At 46.7% G+C, this 17,120-nt stretch overlaps 1 protein-coding gene across 1 annotated transcript in view; it reads left to right on the forward strand.

The window, feature by feature from the left end:
• The first annotated feature begins 14,589 nt into the window (after window positions 1–14,589).
• Window positions 14,590–17,120, forward strand: part of LOC143823041 (uncharacterized) — a 53,151-nt gene continuing 50,620 nt past the window's right edge. The window contains exon 1 of the mRNA XM_077308839.1: window positions 14,590–14,671. Within this exon, the coding sequence (XP_077164954.1) occupies window positions 14,590–14,671 (82 nt within the window). The remainder of the gene's footprint in view (window positions 14,672–17,120) is intronic.

The following is a 17,120-nucleotide window of genomic DNA, read 5'->3' on the forward strand; positions in this document are numbered from 1 at the left end:
GTCCTCCAGATGTCCATGGACTACAATTCCCATGAGCCCCTGCCAGCGTTTGCTGGCAGGGGCTCATGGGAATTGTAGTCCATGGACATCTGGAGGACCACAGGTTGACTACCCCTGCCCTAAAATCACCAAGCCTGTTGCTAAATTTTGTACAATAGTGTGTAGAGTTCGTGTAGCTGGTAGGGTCTGCTATGAAAAATGAAATATGAGGATTTTGTTTCAGGCTCAAAGCTATTTCTGCTCTAGTTTTAAAAAAATCACTATACATTTTACTACCAAGTTTTAAAGTAGCTTTTACTAATAGAAAATATATTTTTAAAATAGATATATATTTGTATTTTAACATTATGTTTTATCTGGGATGCATCGTATAATTTTCCTTGTTATATACCTGGTGTAAACCGTAATAAATCTTACTACACTGGTCTACTTTAATTTTTATTCTTGGTACAGAACCTTTCATTGGGTTTTGAGAGGCAACAGGTCACATTTTACGCTGTGCATGTTTCAGATTAATCTGATGTTCTGTTTGTTAGAAACAGGGAACTGCCACAAATGTCCTCCAGGCCCCAAACAGGGAAATTCCAAGTGACTGGTCCTCAGGATATTCCTATGGAAGATCATTTCTATCAGTGAGGATATCTATTGTATGAGCTTTGAGTCTAGGGCTGCATCCGGACATCGCGATAAAGCGTTTTTTAGAATCGTGGACTGGACAAGCAATTTGGGTTTGTGTACCAGCTATATGAGCCTGTTGTGGTGCAGAGTGGTAAGGCAGCCATCTGAAAGCTTTGCCCATGAGGCTGGGAGTTCGATCCCAGCAGCCGGCTCAAGGTTGACTCAGCCTTCCATCCTTCCGAGGTCGGTAAAATGAGTACCCAGCTTGCTGGGGGGTAAGCGGTAATGATTGGGGAAGGCACTAGCAAACCACCCCGTATTGATTCTGCCATGAAAACGCTGGAGGGCGTCACCCCAAGGGTCAGACACAGGGGATACCTTTACCTTTACCTTTACCAGCCCGAGGCAGATTAGACATGTTCTTTCAATGATCCTCCCACCCCCCTCGGTGAACTTGGGTTTCTTTGCCGTTGCTTTCACCACGACCCTTTCTCCATCTGCCAAAATCATCTGGGAGAAATCCCTCTCCTGGTCCCCAGATCCAGTTCTTCGTGTTTCTCTTCTACGCTGTAAGTGAAACAAAGAGAGCAGGGCCTCCTGAACAGAGGAGGGATTTCTCCCCGATGACTTGGGCAAAAGCGGAGAAAGGTTCGAGGCGAAAGCAGCAGCAAAGGAACCCAAGTTGGTGTTGCTGGCAGGAGCGAGCTTTGTTTTGGACCAGGACTTCGCTGGGAACAGAGACAACACTCTCATCTCGCCCCTGGAATCCTCTCGCTCCCTCTCTCCACGGCTCTCAGGAGCTTGGCTTCCAGCAACAGCTTGATTGCGTCCCAATTTTTTCTAAGCCAAGGTTTGTGTGAAATGCAGTGGAGGCACGCCAGGCCTCTGCTGCGGAGGGGGGGGGGGGGTTGAAGGAGAAAAGTGTGTGTGTGTGTCTGTGTGTACCCCACCAACTGAGTCCTGCACGACAAAAACATGTTTGTGAGATTGGGTAGATTCTGTTAACCCCCCCCCTCCCCATTTTCTCCTTGTTTTCCTTTCAGACGGGATTCAGCCACCGCTTGAGCCTTGGGAGGCATGAAGTGAGATATTAATATATTTCTCCCAGTGATCAGCATCTTTTACTAAACTCTTCTCTGCGGTGCCTTTAAAGACCTTTTTAAGGTGTGTGAGTCTATCTAGGCCAGCCTTGTCAACTTTGACTGGCAAAAGCTCGTGGGGTGAAGAAAGGATTTCCCCAGCGTCTGTGCCTACAGATGTGCACATTCAAGATGCTCCTAAAGGAAACACCAGTCCTGCCTTTCCATATTTTGCACTGACTTGATACGGCATTTTCAAAACGCTCAGAACCGTCTCCAAACGCAGATCCCACCTACGTTAAATAATCGGAAAGTCGCCCAACTTGAAAAGGAGTTAGTGTAAAACCAGCCGTCAGCCAAATACGCCTTCTTAAAAAGATGAGGTTGCACGAGTTGGGTTTGGGGTGGTGATTGATTGGTTTCATATTGTCTCGTCTTTGAATGACAGAAGGTGGTTGTGGGTCTTCCTCTTCCCTGGAAAGGAAGGGGACAAGTTTAACGCACGGGTAATGCACGGGTAACGGAGACATATGTTCCGTGTCCTTGCTCCTTATCAAGAGAAGTCCTGGGAATTCGGTACATAAGAATCTGTCGTTGTCGTAGCTTTGTGCAAGATGAAGTCTTGTCAAATAAGCAGCCTCTAAGGTACACGGGAGTTAGCTGCTTTCTTGACGCAGGGAACAGTGACTTCTGCTGTTCTCTTGGGGAAATGCATGATGTTCCAAAGAAGACGCACTTCCTGGGGGCCGGGTACGGCCAGCAAATCCACACCCGCAGAGCGTAAAACCCTGCGGGAGGCATAGGGCGAAAGGCGGTCCCTAAAGTATGTGGGTCCCAGACCGCGCAGGGCCTTAAAGGTTAATACCAAAATCTTGAACCAGATTCGGGCAGCAACCAGTAGCCAATGTTGTGTCTCATTGCATTTTGTCAACACTGGGCAATATAGAAACAGTTATACATCACTGTAAGTTGGCCCAAGAGCCTCTTGTGGCACAGAGTGGTAAGGCAGCCGTCTGAAAGCTTTGCCCACGAGGCTGGGAGTTCAATCCCAGCAGCCGGCTCAAGGTCGACTCAGCCTTCCATCCTTTCGAGGTCAGTCAAATGAGTACCCAGCTTGCTGGGGGGTAAACGGTGATGACTGGGGAAGGCATTGGCAAACCACCCCGTATTGAGTCTGCCAAGAAAACGCTAGAGAGCATCACCCCAAGGGTTAGACATGACTCGGTGCTTGCACAGGGGATACCTTTACCTTTACCTTTTTAAGTTGGCCCAAAGTATGGTGCTTTCAGGAAGAGGCAATTGCTGTTTTCTTCTGAAGGATACAGGAGGAGCTGGGCCTAAACTTCTGAGATTTTGCAGTTTACGTAAGGTTTGAGTTTTCTTGTCGATCTCCCAGATAGTTTTCATAATCAAATAGGTATTTCTTGAGCACGGAAGTATCTAGGAATATACCTGCTGCACCCAGAACACAGCAAAGTACACGGTACTGCTTTTCTGTAATCCTGTTTCTAAACTGAAATTCATATTCATCTGGGCTTGGAATTGGGGCCCCTGTGGAGGGCAGGTAGTTGTGAATTTCCTGCATTCTGCAGGGGGTGGGGCTAGATGACCCTGGAGGTCCCTTCCAGCTCTAGGATTCTGTGATTCTATATGGGGAGCACAATCTCTTTTAACTTGTTTGGGAGAAGATTTGATCAGTTGATCGTTTGGAGTGTTCAAGTTGATATTTGTACAGTCTGCTAGATCTGGGCTGAGAGTTCCTAACTCCATTAACTATTATTACTCAGAAAACAGAGGGCTGTGGACACTGTGTGAAATTGGCCACCAACCTGGACTTGCCCAATTCTGAGTCGACTTTCTTTTGCCACCTGTGTCCCCAAGCAGGCCAATCCCAAGCCTCTTTAGATGCCTGTGGAATGAACAAAAGGAAAAGGAAAACATAACTAGCCCCCTCCCCAGCCCATGGATTGTGGATTTTCGCAAAGATCAAATGCAGAATGGTTTCGATTATGAATACTGTGTAACAGTGACTTGGGAGATTTTTGGGGAAAAAATTTTTTTGCTAAGAAAACAGACTAAGAACAAATTGACTTTTCCCCATAAAAGTCAAGAGAGTATGAAAAAAATGGTGTCTCTCTGTGTGTTTCATGCCAAGCTGCAGGCTGGAGTTTTAGTCGTGGCAGGTTGCCCCACCTCTTCCTGCACCCACACAGGGGAGCATTTGGCCTGGTGTGCCTCATCCACCCCTGATTTGTGCTCCTGCACGGGAGCTGGGGCAGTGCAGTTCCCAGTGCGTAAACGGTCTCTGTGTGTTTTTAAGCAGCAGAGAGCGTTCCAAGCAGTTGTTCTGTCGGATTTGTAATCTAGCTTTTCTTGGGGAGAGAGCCATCCACTTGACAGATGGTCTGGTTGGGACCAGCCCAGGGGAGGAAAGTGTTGGACCGCAGATAGCGTGGTTCTTTCCAACCATTTATTGGATCGGCTTAAAGATGGCACCCGTCAGCCCTGAACAGTAGCAGCATCTGATCCCTTCTTCCTTGCCCCATCTCTTCCTAGAGGGCACAAAACAGGCATTCCTGTAGCAATTCGCTTGGGCTTCCTGTTTTTGAACTGTTCATCACTAGGAGCATCAATGAGATTTCATTTGCCGTTCCAGATTTTGCATTCAGTGTGCCAAACAGGCATCAACAGATAGGGACATTACTCTTTGTGCAGGACCGGCGAAGTAGCAGCTCAGGTCTTGATATAGCTTTGTGATTTTATGCCACTTGCCTGTGTCCAGTTAGACACCATGCAGGTTTCTGCCCGGATGGCTAAACACAGTGTGATGTGGAAGTAAAGAAGGCGGATGCAGTCTTGGGATGCGTCAACAGAAGCCTCACGCCAAAATTGCAAGATGTCATAGTCCCACTGTATACTGCATTGCTCGGACTGCACCTGGAATACTGGCTCACCAGATTAAAAGCCGCTCTTTTTAACCATCCCACCACGCGGGTTCCTGGCTCCAAAGCCCTGGCTCTGTTCGAGACCAGTATTATTTCATGAAAAGTGCTGAATATTTTAGTGCTCTTTGGGGGGGGGGGGATAATGGAAGAGGTGGTCCCATAAATAGAGGAGTCCCAGACCGTTAAGACGGATTTGTGGAGGTCTATCACCAGCCATGAGCTTTAACTGTCAAATGGAACCTCCATATTCAGACATACTTTACCTTAATGTATCAAAATAGCAGGGCACGGTTTCTCTCATTACGTTCTTCGTGTGACCTGGACAGACATTCGTATGATCCAGCGGTGCAGTTCATCAGGCCTGCCACTCAACTGCAGCTTTTTGTCATCTCCCGCTCGAGCCGAATCCCTGGGGAGAAACTCATTTCATTTAGGGAAAGCTGTTTGTAATCAGCTGAATTGGGTTTTAATAGGGTTCGTGCAGTTAGGAGAAGAATCAAATCAGAATCTAATTGTCATGCACGAGGAGCAGCGCGAAGGACCTACGATAGTGCGCGCGCATGAGTGTGTGTGTGTGTGTGTGTGTGTGTGTGTGCGTGCGTCGAAAGGGGTCAGCAGCCAGAACGATGCATCCAGTCACCATTAAGCCTCCCTCTATAATGCATGAGGCTTGGGAGCCCAGGGGACTGCCTACTGAATGGAGGAGAATCCTCCCAACTGCCCTTCAGAAAAAGACAGCCCGCCTGTCCCAGGAGGAGCTGTTCTGGAGAGCACACTCAGTAACTAATGGGTTGCTTTGGCACGGCAGGTGATGGATCTCTGTTGCACTCTGCTCTGAATACAGCCTTCCCCTCGGCTGCCCTCAGCCGCTTCCTTGCCGCTGGATGCTGCCTTGCCAAAGGGAGGGGACGCTCACAGCCTGCCTGCTGAATAAAAATCTGAAGTGCGATATGGCCAAGCACAACAGTCTGCTAGGCCCCTCCTGCAAAACCTCACCAGTGAGGGGTTCAGTTCCCAGCACTGCTGGTTTCAAGGAGACTGTGTTAGGCCAAGGGAAAGCCTGAGGTTCTGGAGAACCACAGCCAGTCAGCATGGACCGGGGGTGGCCAGAGTGGGGGTCTCCAGGTGTCCATGGACTACAATTCCCATGAGCCCCTGCCTGGCAGGGGCTCATGGGAATTGTAGCCCATGGACATCTGGAGAGCCACAGTTTGGCCAACCCGGGCATAGACAATGTCGACCTTGATCGAAAGTCTTGATGCCTGATTTGAATGTGAGAGGTCCTGAGTTCAAATGTCAGGCAAGCCATATCCAGGGGAGAAGAGTCGTTACATCGGAAGTGCGGAGACTGCAGCTTTGTGGTAGAATGCACACATTTTTTTTGCCAGCTTGGTGTCGTGGTTAGGAGTGTGGACTTCTAACTTGGCGAGCTGGGTTTGATTCCTGCTCCCCCACACGCAGACAGCTGGGTGATCTTGGGCTTGCCATGGCACTGTTCTGCTGTTCTGACCAAGCAGTGATATCAGGGCTCTCTCAGCCTCACTCACCTCACAGGGTGTCTGTTGTTGGGAGAGGAAGGGAAGGCGACTGTAAGCTGCTTTGAGACTCCCTCAGGCAGTGAGAAGTGGCATATAAGAACCAACTCTTCTTCTTCTTCTTCTTCTTCTTCTTCTTCTTCTTCTTCTTCTTCCATATCCCAAGTGTCAGCTCTGGGTTAAGCTCCCTTTCCCACTCTGAGACCCTGGAGAATTGCTGTCTGTTAAAGTAGACCGAACAGGACTTAATTGGAGTGAAGTCCCAATAAAGCAGAAGACAATTTTATACATTCAGCCCTGAGTTGTGCATGAATTTGTACATCTTTTTCTGCTTGTGGAAATTGCTCATTTGAATCTGAGGCATATCTTAAAAAGAACACTTTGAACATTGATACATTTTTAAGATTAGACAATATGAATATATACTCGTAAATATCTCCCGTTTTTCTCTTCAGTTGGTTCCCAAAGCAACTTCCATTGTTCTCATGGCAGAACAGACCAATCAGGGCTGTGACTAGCCCAAGGTCACTCAGTTGGCTGCATCTGGAAGATCGGGGAATTAAACCGGCTCTCCGAATTAGAAACCGCCTCTCCTAACCACTACACCAAACGGGCTCTCTTAGGGGCTTTCCGCACTCCTTCAAAATCGCACAATGGTTGCCAATTGAAAACGCTACTGATTTGCCATTATGCACAACGTCATTGACAATCTGCCACACACCTGAAACTTAGTTATTTCATCAAGTAGTCCTACTTTAATTCCATGGTTATAAGTCTGGTTTTATGTTCGCTGCTTTAGGATATCAAAAGCTTTCTTAGAATACATTTGACAAGGTTGCAATTGTTTTATTGCAGTTTTCCTCCCTGCTCTTGTTGCTTCTTAATCCTTCTCTTATTTTGAGAATTTTGGTCCTTAAGTCATCTTGCATATGTTTGAACGAAGAGGAGGGGTTACGGGTATTTTAAATGAACAGCTCCGAGAAACTCTTCTGTTATCAAAAGGGAGTCCTTCCCCAGCAGTAGGAGAAAGCTTCCCTGTCATTCATTTCTTGGAAGCCCCACCTAGCAAGGTAGGTGCCTGCAGCCTGTGCTAAGAAGGGATAAAATAAGTCACAGCTTGCCGGAGGAGTGACCTGTAGCCCTTAGGGGGTATTCGAGGGAAACGTTGTCTTTGTGCAGGAACCAACAAAGGGGAAAAGAGCTCGGGGTGTAAAACATGGTAACGTTCTGTGCTAGAACTAAATTTTAAATGAGAACCGACAGAATAGAAACAGATGTCTAGATTTCTGCATGCAGACAACCTCAGAGGAAACAAATAGCTCATCGGCAGCAATGAGTCAAAGACTCCTATGGCTGGAGAAGGAGATTCGGGTGACATATCAGCTCCACAAACTTCTTTCCCTGGCTGCGGGCAATCCTTCCCCACTGGGGCACAGTCTCAGTTTGTAAAAATGGGAAAGAGGACCACTTACTTGGAAACAACGGCAAAAAATAGCTGTGCACTTTCGGGCCGATTAAAACCAGCATGCATTCCATGACTGCAGAGTTCTCAGAAACAGTAAGATGGTTCTTTGTTAAGAGATTTATATACTGACCCTCCTGGACGTTGCCGTCTCAGGGCGGTGGGCAACAGTTAATTAAGTTATTAACTGTTAATAACTATTAATGGGATGAAATTAATTCAAAAGAAATTGCATCTAAACATCCGGAAGAAGTTCCTGACAGTCAGAGCAGTTCCTCAGTGGAACAGGCTTCCTCGGGAGGTGGTGGGTTCTCCATCGTTGGAGATTTTTAAACAGAGGCTGGATAGCCATCTGACAGAGAGGCTGATTCTGTGAAGGATCAAGGGGGTGGCAGGTGACAGTGGGTGAGCGAGAGGGTTGTGAGTGTCCTGCATTGTGTAGGGGGTTGGACTAGATGACCCAGGAGGTCCCTTCCAATTCTATGATCCTATGATTCTATTAAAGCAATAAACGTGCATAAGAAATCCAATCCAATCAATAAATGATAAAATCACAAAAAAGATCGCAGCTAGCACCCACAAGGATTACTGAGAGTTGATAGTAATTCCAGCCGTCAATGCAAGGAGAAGTTGGAGGGGAAGGGGAGGGAGGAGGAACGGGAGGGAGGCCAGGAATTTTGATCAATGTATTTTCTGACTAGCCTCAACCGTATGCCCGGTGGAAGAGCTCCTTCTTCTTGCAGAGTTTGGCACGCTCAGAACTTGGGAAGCCCCTGTCTCTCCGGCCACAAAAAGGGGCCCTCAGGCGAATAAGTGCTTGGACAGTCCTGTTTACGTAAGCCACCTTTTAATTTATTATTATTTTACTTATTAAATCTCTGTGCCGCTCTTCTCCGAGGGCTCAGGATGGCTTACAACATATGACTACATTCAATTAAAACGTTTAAGCTATGAAAACCATTTTATGTCAATGCCAGTTATTGAAAATCTTGAGCCACTGTGGCAGTTATGAAGAAGAAGAAGAAGAAGAAGAAGAAGAAGAAGAAGAAGAAGAAGAAGAAGAAGAAGAGTTGGTTCTTATATGCCAGTTTTCTCTACCTGAAGGAGTCTCAAAGCGGCTTACAGTCGCCTTCCATTTCCTCTCCCCACAACAGACACCCTGTGAGGGAGGGGAGGCTGAGAGAGCCCTGATATCACTGCTCAGTCAGAACAGTTTTATCAGTGCCATGGCGAGCCCAAGGTCACCCAGCTGGCTGCATATAGGGGACTGCAGAATCAAACCCAGCTTGCCAGTTTAAAAGTTGGTGCTCTTAACCACTACACTAAGCTGGTACCCAAGTGAAATGCAAACACTGGCAGGTTAGCGAAGGGTACACAATTACAGAAACTTGGGTCATGCTGGGGGCCCCAGAAAACCAGGCAAGGTGTTGCTAGGAGGGTGGCAGCCACATGCTAACTTGTCAAGCAGTTTGTATGTCAAAGGGGGACAGAGTCTTTGTCGGGCGGCTGAGGGAGTTCTTGGAAGCCCTATCAATGCCAGCAAGGTTAGGTGCACGGCCAGACAGGAACTCCTGGGGCTGGTGTTGAGAGTTGAGGGGGGCAATCCACTTGAATGTCCCCAGACCCAGTGTTCCAGGAACTGGTTACATGCTTCAAAAGACCCTATCGTGTGAGTCTAGCTAGCTGGGTGCCTCTTAGATAGAGCCAGGACAGACAGCAGAACTTTACCTAAAGCCTAAGTGGGTGGGAAGGCTCATAGGGGGAGCATTGATCTTTTCACGTCCGCTGGAAGATGGGGAGAATTCTTTAGGCAGTCTCGGTTCAAACACAGATGGCTCCTTTGAGAAAAAATGTTGTTTGTTTGTTCAATTTGTATATCACCCTCCTGGAAAGCCGGCTGAGGGCGGTGTGCAAATTGCGATGGAATCTACCCCGTGTTCTGTTCATACGGCGGGATCTTTTAAGCGGGGCTCTAAAACCGGACGTGGTATTGTGCTCTGCAATCGTAGATCCAGCAGAGGGAGTGCCACTGCTCTAACAAAGGTCCCAACTGCGAGAACTCTCAGGGCAAAATATATAGGCGTACAGGCATTCCTTGCTTTCATTTTTAAAAATCGTTTCATTTATTTATTTAACGTGCTCCATGTAAGAGCCTCTGTGATATTTGCACCTTGTAAGAGAAGACGTTGCAAACAGAACGGAAAAATATGCACATTAGATCATATTTAAAAATCCAGATCTCCATGCACTAATTTTATTGCTCAGTAGTTGCATTAAGTGCACTGGAGAGTAGGAAGGTTACTGCAAATAAGATCCTGGAGTTCTGCTAGAATTTCAGCTGATTCCCCAACAATTGAGATCAGATCTCCAAAGGGAACTTTGCAGGGGTACGATCTTTGGCATCACATCTCCACTCAGCTTCGCAGTCTGATTTCACGGCTGCATCCACCATTTTGATTGATCACAGAGCCAAGAAAGATGAAATCATCAATACATTCAATGTTCTCATTGTCACATATCTAAATAAGGGAGTAGAGAGAGGTGGCCATTGGTGGAACATATTTATTTCAATTCATGGGCAGATATGAAATTTTTAAAACACCCACATTAGTCATGCACTATTGCACAAATGAGCCTCTTGTGGCGCAGAGTGGTAAGGCAGCTGTCTGAAAGCTTTGCCCATGAGGCTGGGAGTTCAATCCCAGCAGCCGGCTCAAGGTTGACTCAGCCTTCCATCCTTCCGAGGTCGGTCAAATGAGTACCCAGCTTGCTGGGGGGTAAACGTTAATGACTGGGGAAGGCACTGGCAAACCACCCTGTATTGAGTCTGCCATGAAAACGCTGGAGGGCGTCACCCCAAGGGTCAGACATGACTCGGTGCTTGCACAGGGGATACCTTTACCTTTATTGCACAAATCCAAAGCATTTTGGCACATGGGTGAATGATAAAAGAACCCAAATGTGTTTCAACCCCTCTTGGGGTCTTCTACATTTGATGAGACACATGAGAATACTCTCCAGCTGAGAGAAGGCTTCAATAAGGGTGGCATTTTGAACAATAAATGCTTTAATTGGGGGTCTCCAAGAGAGATTTGGAAACCTTTTTATCAGTGTGGGAGCCTCTTCCTTCATATGTTTTTACCACTGTATAGTCTCCATTATTACATCACATAAGTGTATTTAAATAGTAGACCACTGAAGAAGACCCCAAGGGGGGGGGGTTGAAACACGTTTGTAATTGTGGGTTGTTGTTGTTGTTTTTTTTTGTCATTCATCCATGTGTCAACATGTGTTGGGTTTGTGCAATAGTGCATGACTAATGTGGCTGCCTTAAAATCTCATACGTGCACGCGCATCAAAATAAATATTTGTATTTTAATACTGAAGAAATTCAGCAGCTGCACAACCTTTTCTGACTTGCGTCTGCAGGTTGGGTTACTTTGTTCCCTCTTTTGTTATTTGCACCAGGCTGGCTCTCAATGTTCAAGTGCATGGAGGGCGATGTCGGATCGGATGGGACTGTACCGGATGAGGTGAGGCCTTAGAAAGCCAACATGGGGAAGAGAAGCAGGGAGAAAAGAGTCCTCTCAGTGTACCAGGCCATCCCTACAAATCCCAGGTGGTGGTTGCAGGAAAGAAAAGCCCCTCTGGGTGCTGGGAAAGCCACGTGGGTAGCCCTGGACAGTCGCTGGTGCCCACTGATACCCTCAGAGAGTAAGACAGGACAGGGCCAGCTGGTCCAAGAGGGGCTGTTCCACCACATCAATATTCTACCAAGGCTGCAAAAACGGAATTGTTCACAAGGGCATTTAGAGGCAGGCTGTGTTTTCCTTTGGAATGAAAGTTATGTTTTGTCGCTGAAGAGTCTGGGGTTATAATCTCTCTGTGTGTCTCTGTGTGCGTATGCAGAGAGAGAGAGTTGGCCTAGCAGCATGTTTAATAAACCCACAGCCTTACTTGGCAGCGCGATCCTAAAAAGCATTTAATCCCACTGACAACAGTGGTTTTTCTGGAGCGTAACTCTAGAGGATGGTGTCGCGGTTAAGAGCGGCAGCTTCTAATCTAGCGAGCCAAGTTTGATTCCCTGCTCCTCCACGTGCAGCAAGCTGGGTGACCTTGAGCCAGTCATAGTCCTGATAGAGCTGTTCCCACACAACAGTGATTTCAGCACTCTCTCAGCCCCACCTCCCTCATGGGGTGTCTGTTGTGGAGAGAGGAAGGGAAGGCAATTGTAATTTGAGACTCCTTTGGGCAGTTAAGAGAGGCATATAAGAACCAACTCTTCTTCTTCTTCTTCACTGCTGTCTTCTTCTCTTCCGCAATGTGTTCCGTCGGTAACAATTTGCAGGGGCAAGGGAGGCCGGTATTTCCCTTCCCGTATTGCAAAAGAGCCTCTTGTGGCGCAGAGTGGTAAAGCAGCAGAAATGTTGTCTGAAGCTGTCTGTCCATGAGGCTGGGAGTCCGATCCCAGCAGCTGGCTCAAGGTTGACTCAGCCTTCCATCCTTCTGAGGTCAGTAAAATGAGTACGCAGCTTGCTGGGGGGTAAACGGTAATGACTGGGGAAGGCACTGGCAAACCACCCCGTATTGAGTCTGCCAAGAAAACGCTAGAGGGCGTCACCCCAAGGGTCAGACATGACCCGGTGCTTGCACAGGGGATACCTTTACCTTTACTTTTATTGCAAAAGCAGGACTGTGGCAGGGAAGATAAGTGGGAATGGCCAGCCAGAGGCCACATGGTGATCTCATGATCAGCCTGAGATTTGAAGAAGTCGATCGCTCAGATTTCAAACAGCTAAACAAGCCCAGAGTGTTTGTACAACCGTGGCTGGACAGTGGCCCCTGCAAATCCTCTTTCAGTGACTGGAACGAAGGAGGTGAAGAAGGCCATGTTTGCCCTCTGCTTGTTTCTCCAGTGGCTGATTTCCTTCGAGCAGTTTTTCACCCTCCCTAATAATTCTGGTGTTCTAAAAATGATCTTGCTTAGCCATGCAAACAAATCCTCATGAATATACATGAGTAGCTGCTATATACTGGTCGGGGTCCTTTTTCTCCTGCTGTGAACATAGGGGAAAAAACAGCTGGGGAGACAGAACGGACACCTGTTTGCCATGTGGATCGGAAGGGATTTTACAGGGAACATATGATGCCTTCCGATGCCGTATCCAACCGTTGACCAGCCATTGTCTTCTCCAAGTGATAATGGCTCTCCAGGGTTCCAGGCTGAGCAAGTTCATCCCAAGTCCTGTTCCTCAGAATCCATCAACTAGGGGGTGCCAAGGACTGAATGTTCTGCCTGAGCATCGGGAGAGCCCTGGATGTAGTCTGCATGGGGTTTTGTATCCACTCCCAGTCTGAATGAATCACTGCCATCTACACTGAATTCAATTTCCATTCTAATTTGGGGTGCTTTAAATTTTCCCTCTGCAACATGCATGATTGGCCCCAACCAAATGCCTGGCGGAAGAGCTCTGTTTTGCAGGCCCTTCTGAACTGCGGTAGTTCCTTTAAGGCCGGCAGCTCCTCTGGGAGCTAATTCTACCATGCTGGGGCCAGCACATAGAAGGCCCTGGCCCAGGTTACTTCCATCTGTGTTGACTCTGCTTCCCATCGACTTTGCTGGGTGCTTGCAGATTCTTGTGTCATTAGACAGGGACACCAAGCTTTTTCTCTTTTCACTCCACCATCTGTCATTTTATAAACCTCCGTCATGTCCACCCTTTCATATCTTTTCTGGAAACGGAAAGCCCCAAATTCTTTAGGTTTGTAGGTGAGATGCTCCAACTCTTTGATCATTGAGTTGGTCTTTGCTAGTTCTGCAATGTCTTTTTTGAGTGGGGATAACCAGCACATGTAACATATACCTTGTATCGCTGGTCTTTGGCCATGGATTGAACTGGGAACGTCCTAATTGCGAAGCCACTGAGCTGTGTATCTGTCCAGTAAAACACTGGCCACTTGATGGCTATTTGATAAGACATCAGTTGCTGCTCTGAGCCCTAATTCACCTCTTCTTAAGCTTGAATTCAGTAACTAACCCATTCTTTTGGTTCCAGGAGCACGCAGCTCTTCCCATGCCCTTTTCAGGAGTGAACAAGCATGTTACAGTCAAGGAGCAAGCGGAATTGGACAGAACCATGGAGGCTATTTGGGTCAGATCCGGATCATGAAGATAATGGCAATGGATGTTTTACCCAAGAGAGTTGACACTCATTACCATAGTCTGAATGCACCGGGAAAGAGCTGGGTGGCTCCCAGGAGCTCATCTATGAAAAATAGTACTTCCTGATGACCCCCAATGTGCCGCATCACTTCCGGATTACATTTAGGTTACATTCCAGAGTCCTTCCACATTTGGGGTAAGCTCAAGGCAAGTGTGTTGATCTTTCAATTAACCAATTATGGCACTACACAAAAATGATAGCCGCAACTTCCTTGCTTTCACTGAGGCAAATCGGAGTATGATGTGATCAAAGTCGGTTCCCCCCACCCCAGTTTCTTCTCTTTCTAGTTTGATAATCAAAGACGGATCATACATCTGAAGAAATTTGTTTTTTTCACCCTCCAAGAATGGCTTGTCAGACTTTAATAGAAACTGCTCAATGGTACCCGCCCCATCGGCATGCTCCCTACCTGCCACACCCTAGCTATGCCACGGGTGGCCCCTGTGGTACTGTCCACAACTCAGGGCTACCAGTGGTCCTCCGGAATTGCAGACCACTGGGCAATTTCCTCAGGAAGCTAAAGGCCAGTTCACCCGGGCGCTTTCTTCAAATCAGCAGTGGCTCAAGGAGGGAAAAATCAATTCCGGACTAGACGTCTTCCCAAAAAGCTTGCATTAATTAATCCACAAAGATTACCCCACAAGGCTTTAAAGCAGTGATCATGTAATTGGCTGGGTTAATTAAGCCGACTCAGAGCTTCAGGTGGGCAAACTGCAGCTGCACCCGATGAATTTGGGAGTGAATTTGGCGGAATTCTGGAAGCTTCTTGACGCTCAAACCAAGAAACTAGGGGGCATTCCGCACCCGAGTAAAAATGTGAAATACTAATCTTATGCAGATGCTTTTTTTGTTGACGTTTAAAGCAAAAAGTGGATTCCCCCAACCATCTAATGCTAGAGGGAGGAGAGCAAGCAGCAAGCCACATGCCAAGGACATGTGCATAACCAACATGGGCAAAGTAGTGTGATCTCCGTCTCCAGCACCCCCCCTTTGAGCCTGCCTCCCTTTCCCTTCTACCCAAACGGGGCTTTTAATTTTTTTTGAGAGCCTGGAGCAACAAATATGCATTGCTATGGCCAGGCATAGCCAGGAAATATTTCCCCCATCAGTTAACGCACAAAGCATGCCTCTCAGCCACACTCCCCCCCCCCAAAAAAATTGTGAAAGCATTTACTGTTCATGAGCTTCAAGGCTATGGGATGGCATAAAATAAGTACTATGCATCTATCAGATGCATAGGTGTTGCAATGGAGAAGTTTCACTAAAAAAAATTAATCACTGTCCCTTTAAAATGGGAGAAAAGGTGATTGGCTGCCTGCTATGATAAACAGGCAGGGGGAGAGTCGCGTGTGTAGCGCGTTCTTCCCCTCCGCCATTTTAATCGGCCGGTGCAGAGTGTCAGGGAGCGGGAAAAAGTGGGAGAAGAGAGTGGCAGAGCAAGAAGCTGAGAAATGGTGGGGGGTACGATTCTTAATAGCGTCACGCACTTTTGCTGGCGTGACGCTATTCTTTTCAGTGTGCGGAATTGCCCTAGGAATGATCCCGTATTCCCTTCCTTTATGCTCATTCATATGTTCAGTATGTTCTATTATTTTCTTTTCGTTTCTATTGTGTATTCATCTTGTATGGCTTGGGCCCTCAGTTTATGGGGGATTTATATTACAGTGTATATCATTTAAATGAGTAGAGCTGATTTACCAATGCATAAATGTTGATAAAACGTTGGAAGTGTATACAGTTTAGGAGGGGGAGGGAAGTTCACAGAAAATACCACGACGATAATCATGCATTCAGTTCACATGAGGGAGAAGCGAAATTGAATTGGGAATTTTCAGGTTGAAAAAACAGGGATGAGAAATTCAAAATCATCTCTTAACGGTAACTGAGACTGAAATTGGTCTCCGTTTCTACAAAGCATCCTGGCCTCTGTTTTGTTCTAACGGCTGCAGAAACATTTCGACTTCCAATAAAGATGCCGCTATTAGCTTTCCTCCTGAGCCTTGTGCAACCCAAATTCTGCTTACAAGTTCTTCTGCTGATCACGTTGTGCAAGGAGCGTTACTGCCTCCTGGATCCCTTCCAGATAATTGGAAAGCAGTGGGGGTGGAATCGCAGCCCTCGTAAATATGCTGTTCTAGAGATGCTCCTGAAATTCTCCCCATCTGAATTTCCCCCCTGGATTTTGTACTTTTAAATTAGCTGGTTTCCAAATTGGAATGAATGACTTAAGAATTGTCTTTTCTTTTTTTAAAAAAATCTGAAATGTGTATAGAAAATTGTTGTTGTTGTTGTTGTTATTGTTATTATCTATTTATTCAATTTACAGCCCGCCTTATTCCAAAGCTCAAGGCGGGTTACATAAAAGCACACCCCATTAAAAACCCCTTAAAATCAACAACCCAAACAGCATCAAGATAAACCAAAATCAGAGTCCAGTGGTACCTTTAGGACCAACAAAGATTTATTCAAGGTGGGAGCTTTTGAGTGCAAGCACTCAAAAGCTCACGTCTTGAATAAATCTTTGTTGGTCTTGAAGGTGCCACTGGACTCTGATTTTGTTGTATTGTGCTTCAGACCAACACGGCTACCCACAAGCATCAAGATGGTGAAGTCCTCCCCCCTCCCAGTCAACCATCAGAGGGGATTTGTTAGATGATATAGCACAGCCTGAGGTGGCCCAGTGATCTTAAGAACCCAGCTTGAACCAAAGACCTGGCAAAGAGCTACATTTTTTCAGGCCCTGCAGAACGTTAACAGTTCTGTCAGGATCCTCAGCTCTCTCGGGAGCTCATTCTGCCAGGTCAGGGCCAGGGCATAAAAAGCAGGGTTCATTTTCCCGTTTACACACCTTTCTTCAATGGTGCTCACTGCAACAGTTGGTATATTTGCGACTCTGCAAGTCCTCCCTTTGTGTATATACCATCTTGTGTCTTTAAAAAGTAATAATTGCTATTGATAATAATTTAAGTTGGGTGGAGAGGACTGGAATAGAGGAAGACACCATTTCTAACATATACCACAGAGTAGCACCTGACTTCTCCTGGTATGGCTCTTGGCACATTAAAGTCCTCTCATTCTTAGAGGAAGAACCTAAAAGACTCATTCAGCAATGGGAAGGGGGGGGGGGCTAATATATTTGGGGTGGGAGGGGGAAGACAGAGTCATATTTTTTAGATATTTAGAAATACAGTGGCTCTGTGGCAGTATTATTCATTTATTATTAATTGTGTGTGTTATCGTGCAGCCAGGAGACCCAA

Source organism: Paroedura picta, chromosome 13 (genome assembly GCF_049243985.1).
Source record: "Paroedura picta isolate Pp20150507F chromosome 13, Ppicta_v3.0, whole genome shotgun sequence".
Lineage (NCBI taxonomy): Eukaryota > Metazoa > Chordata > Lepidosauria > Squamata > Gekkonidae > Paroedura > Paroedura picta.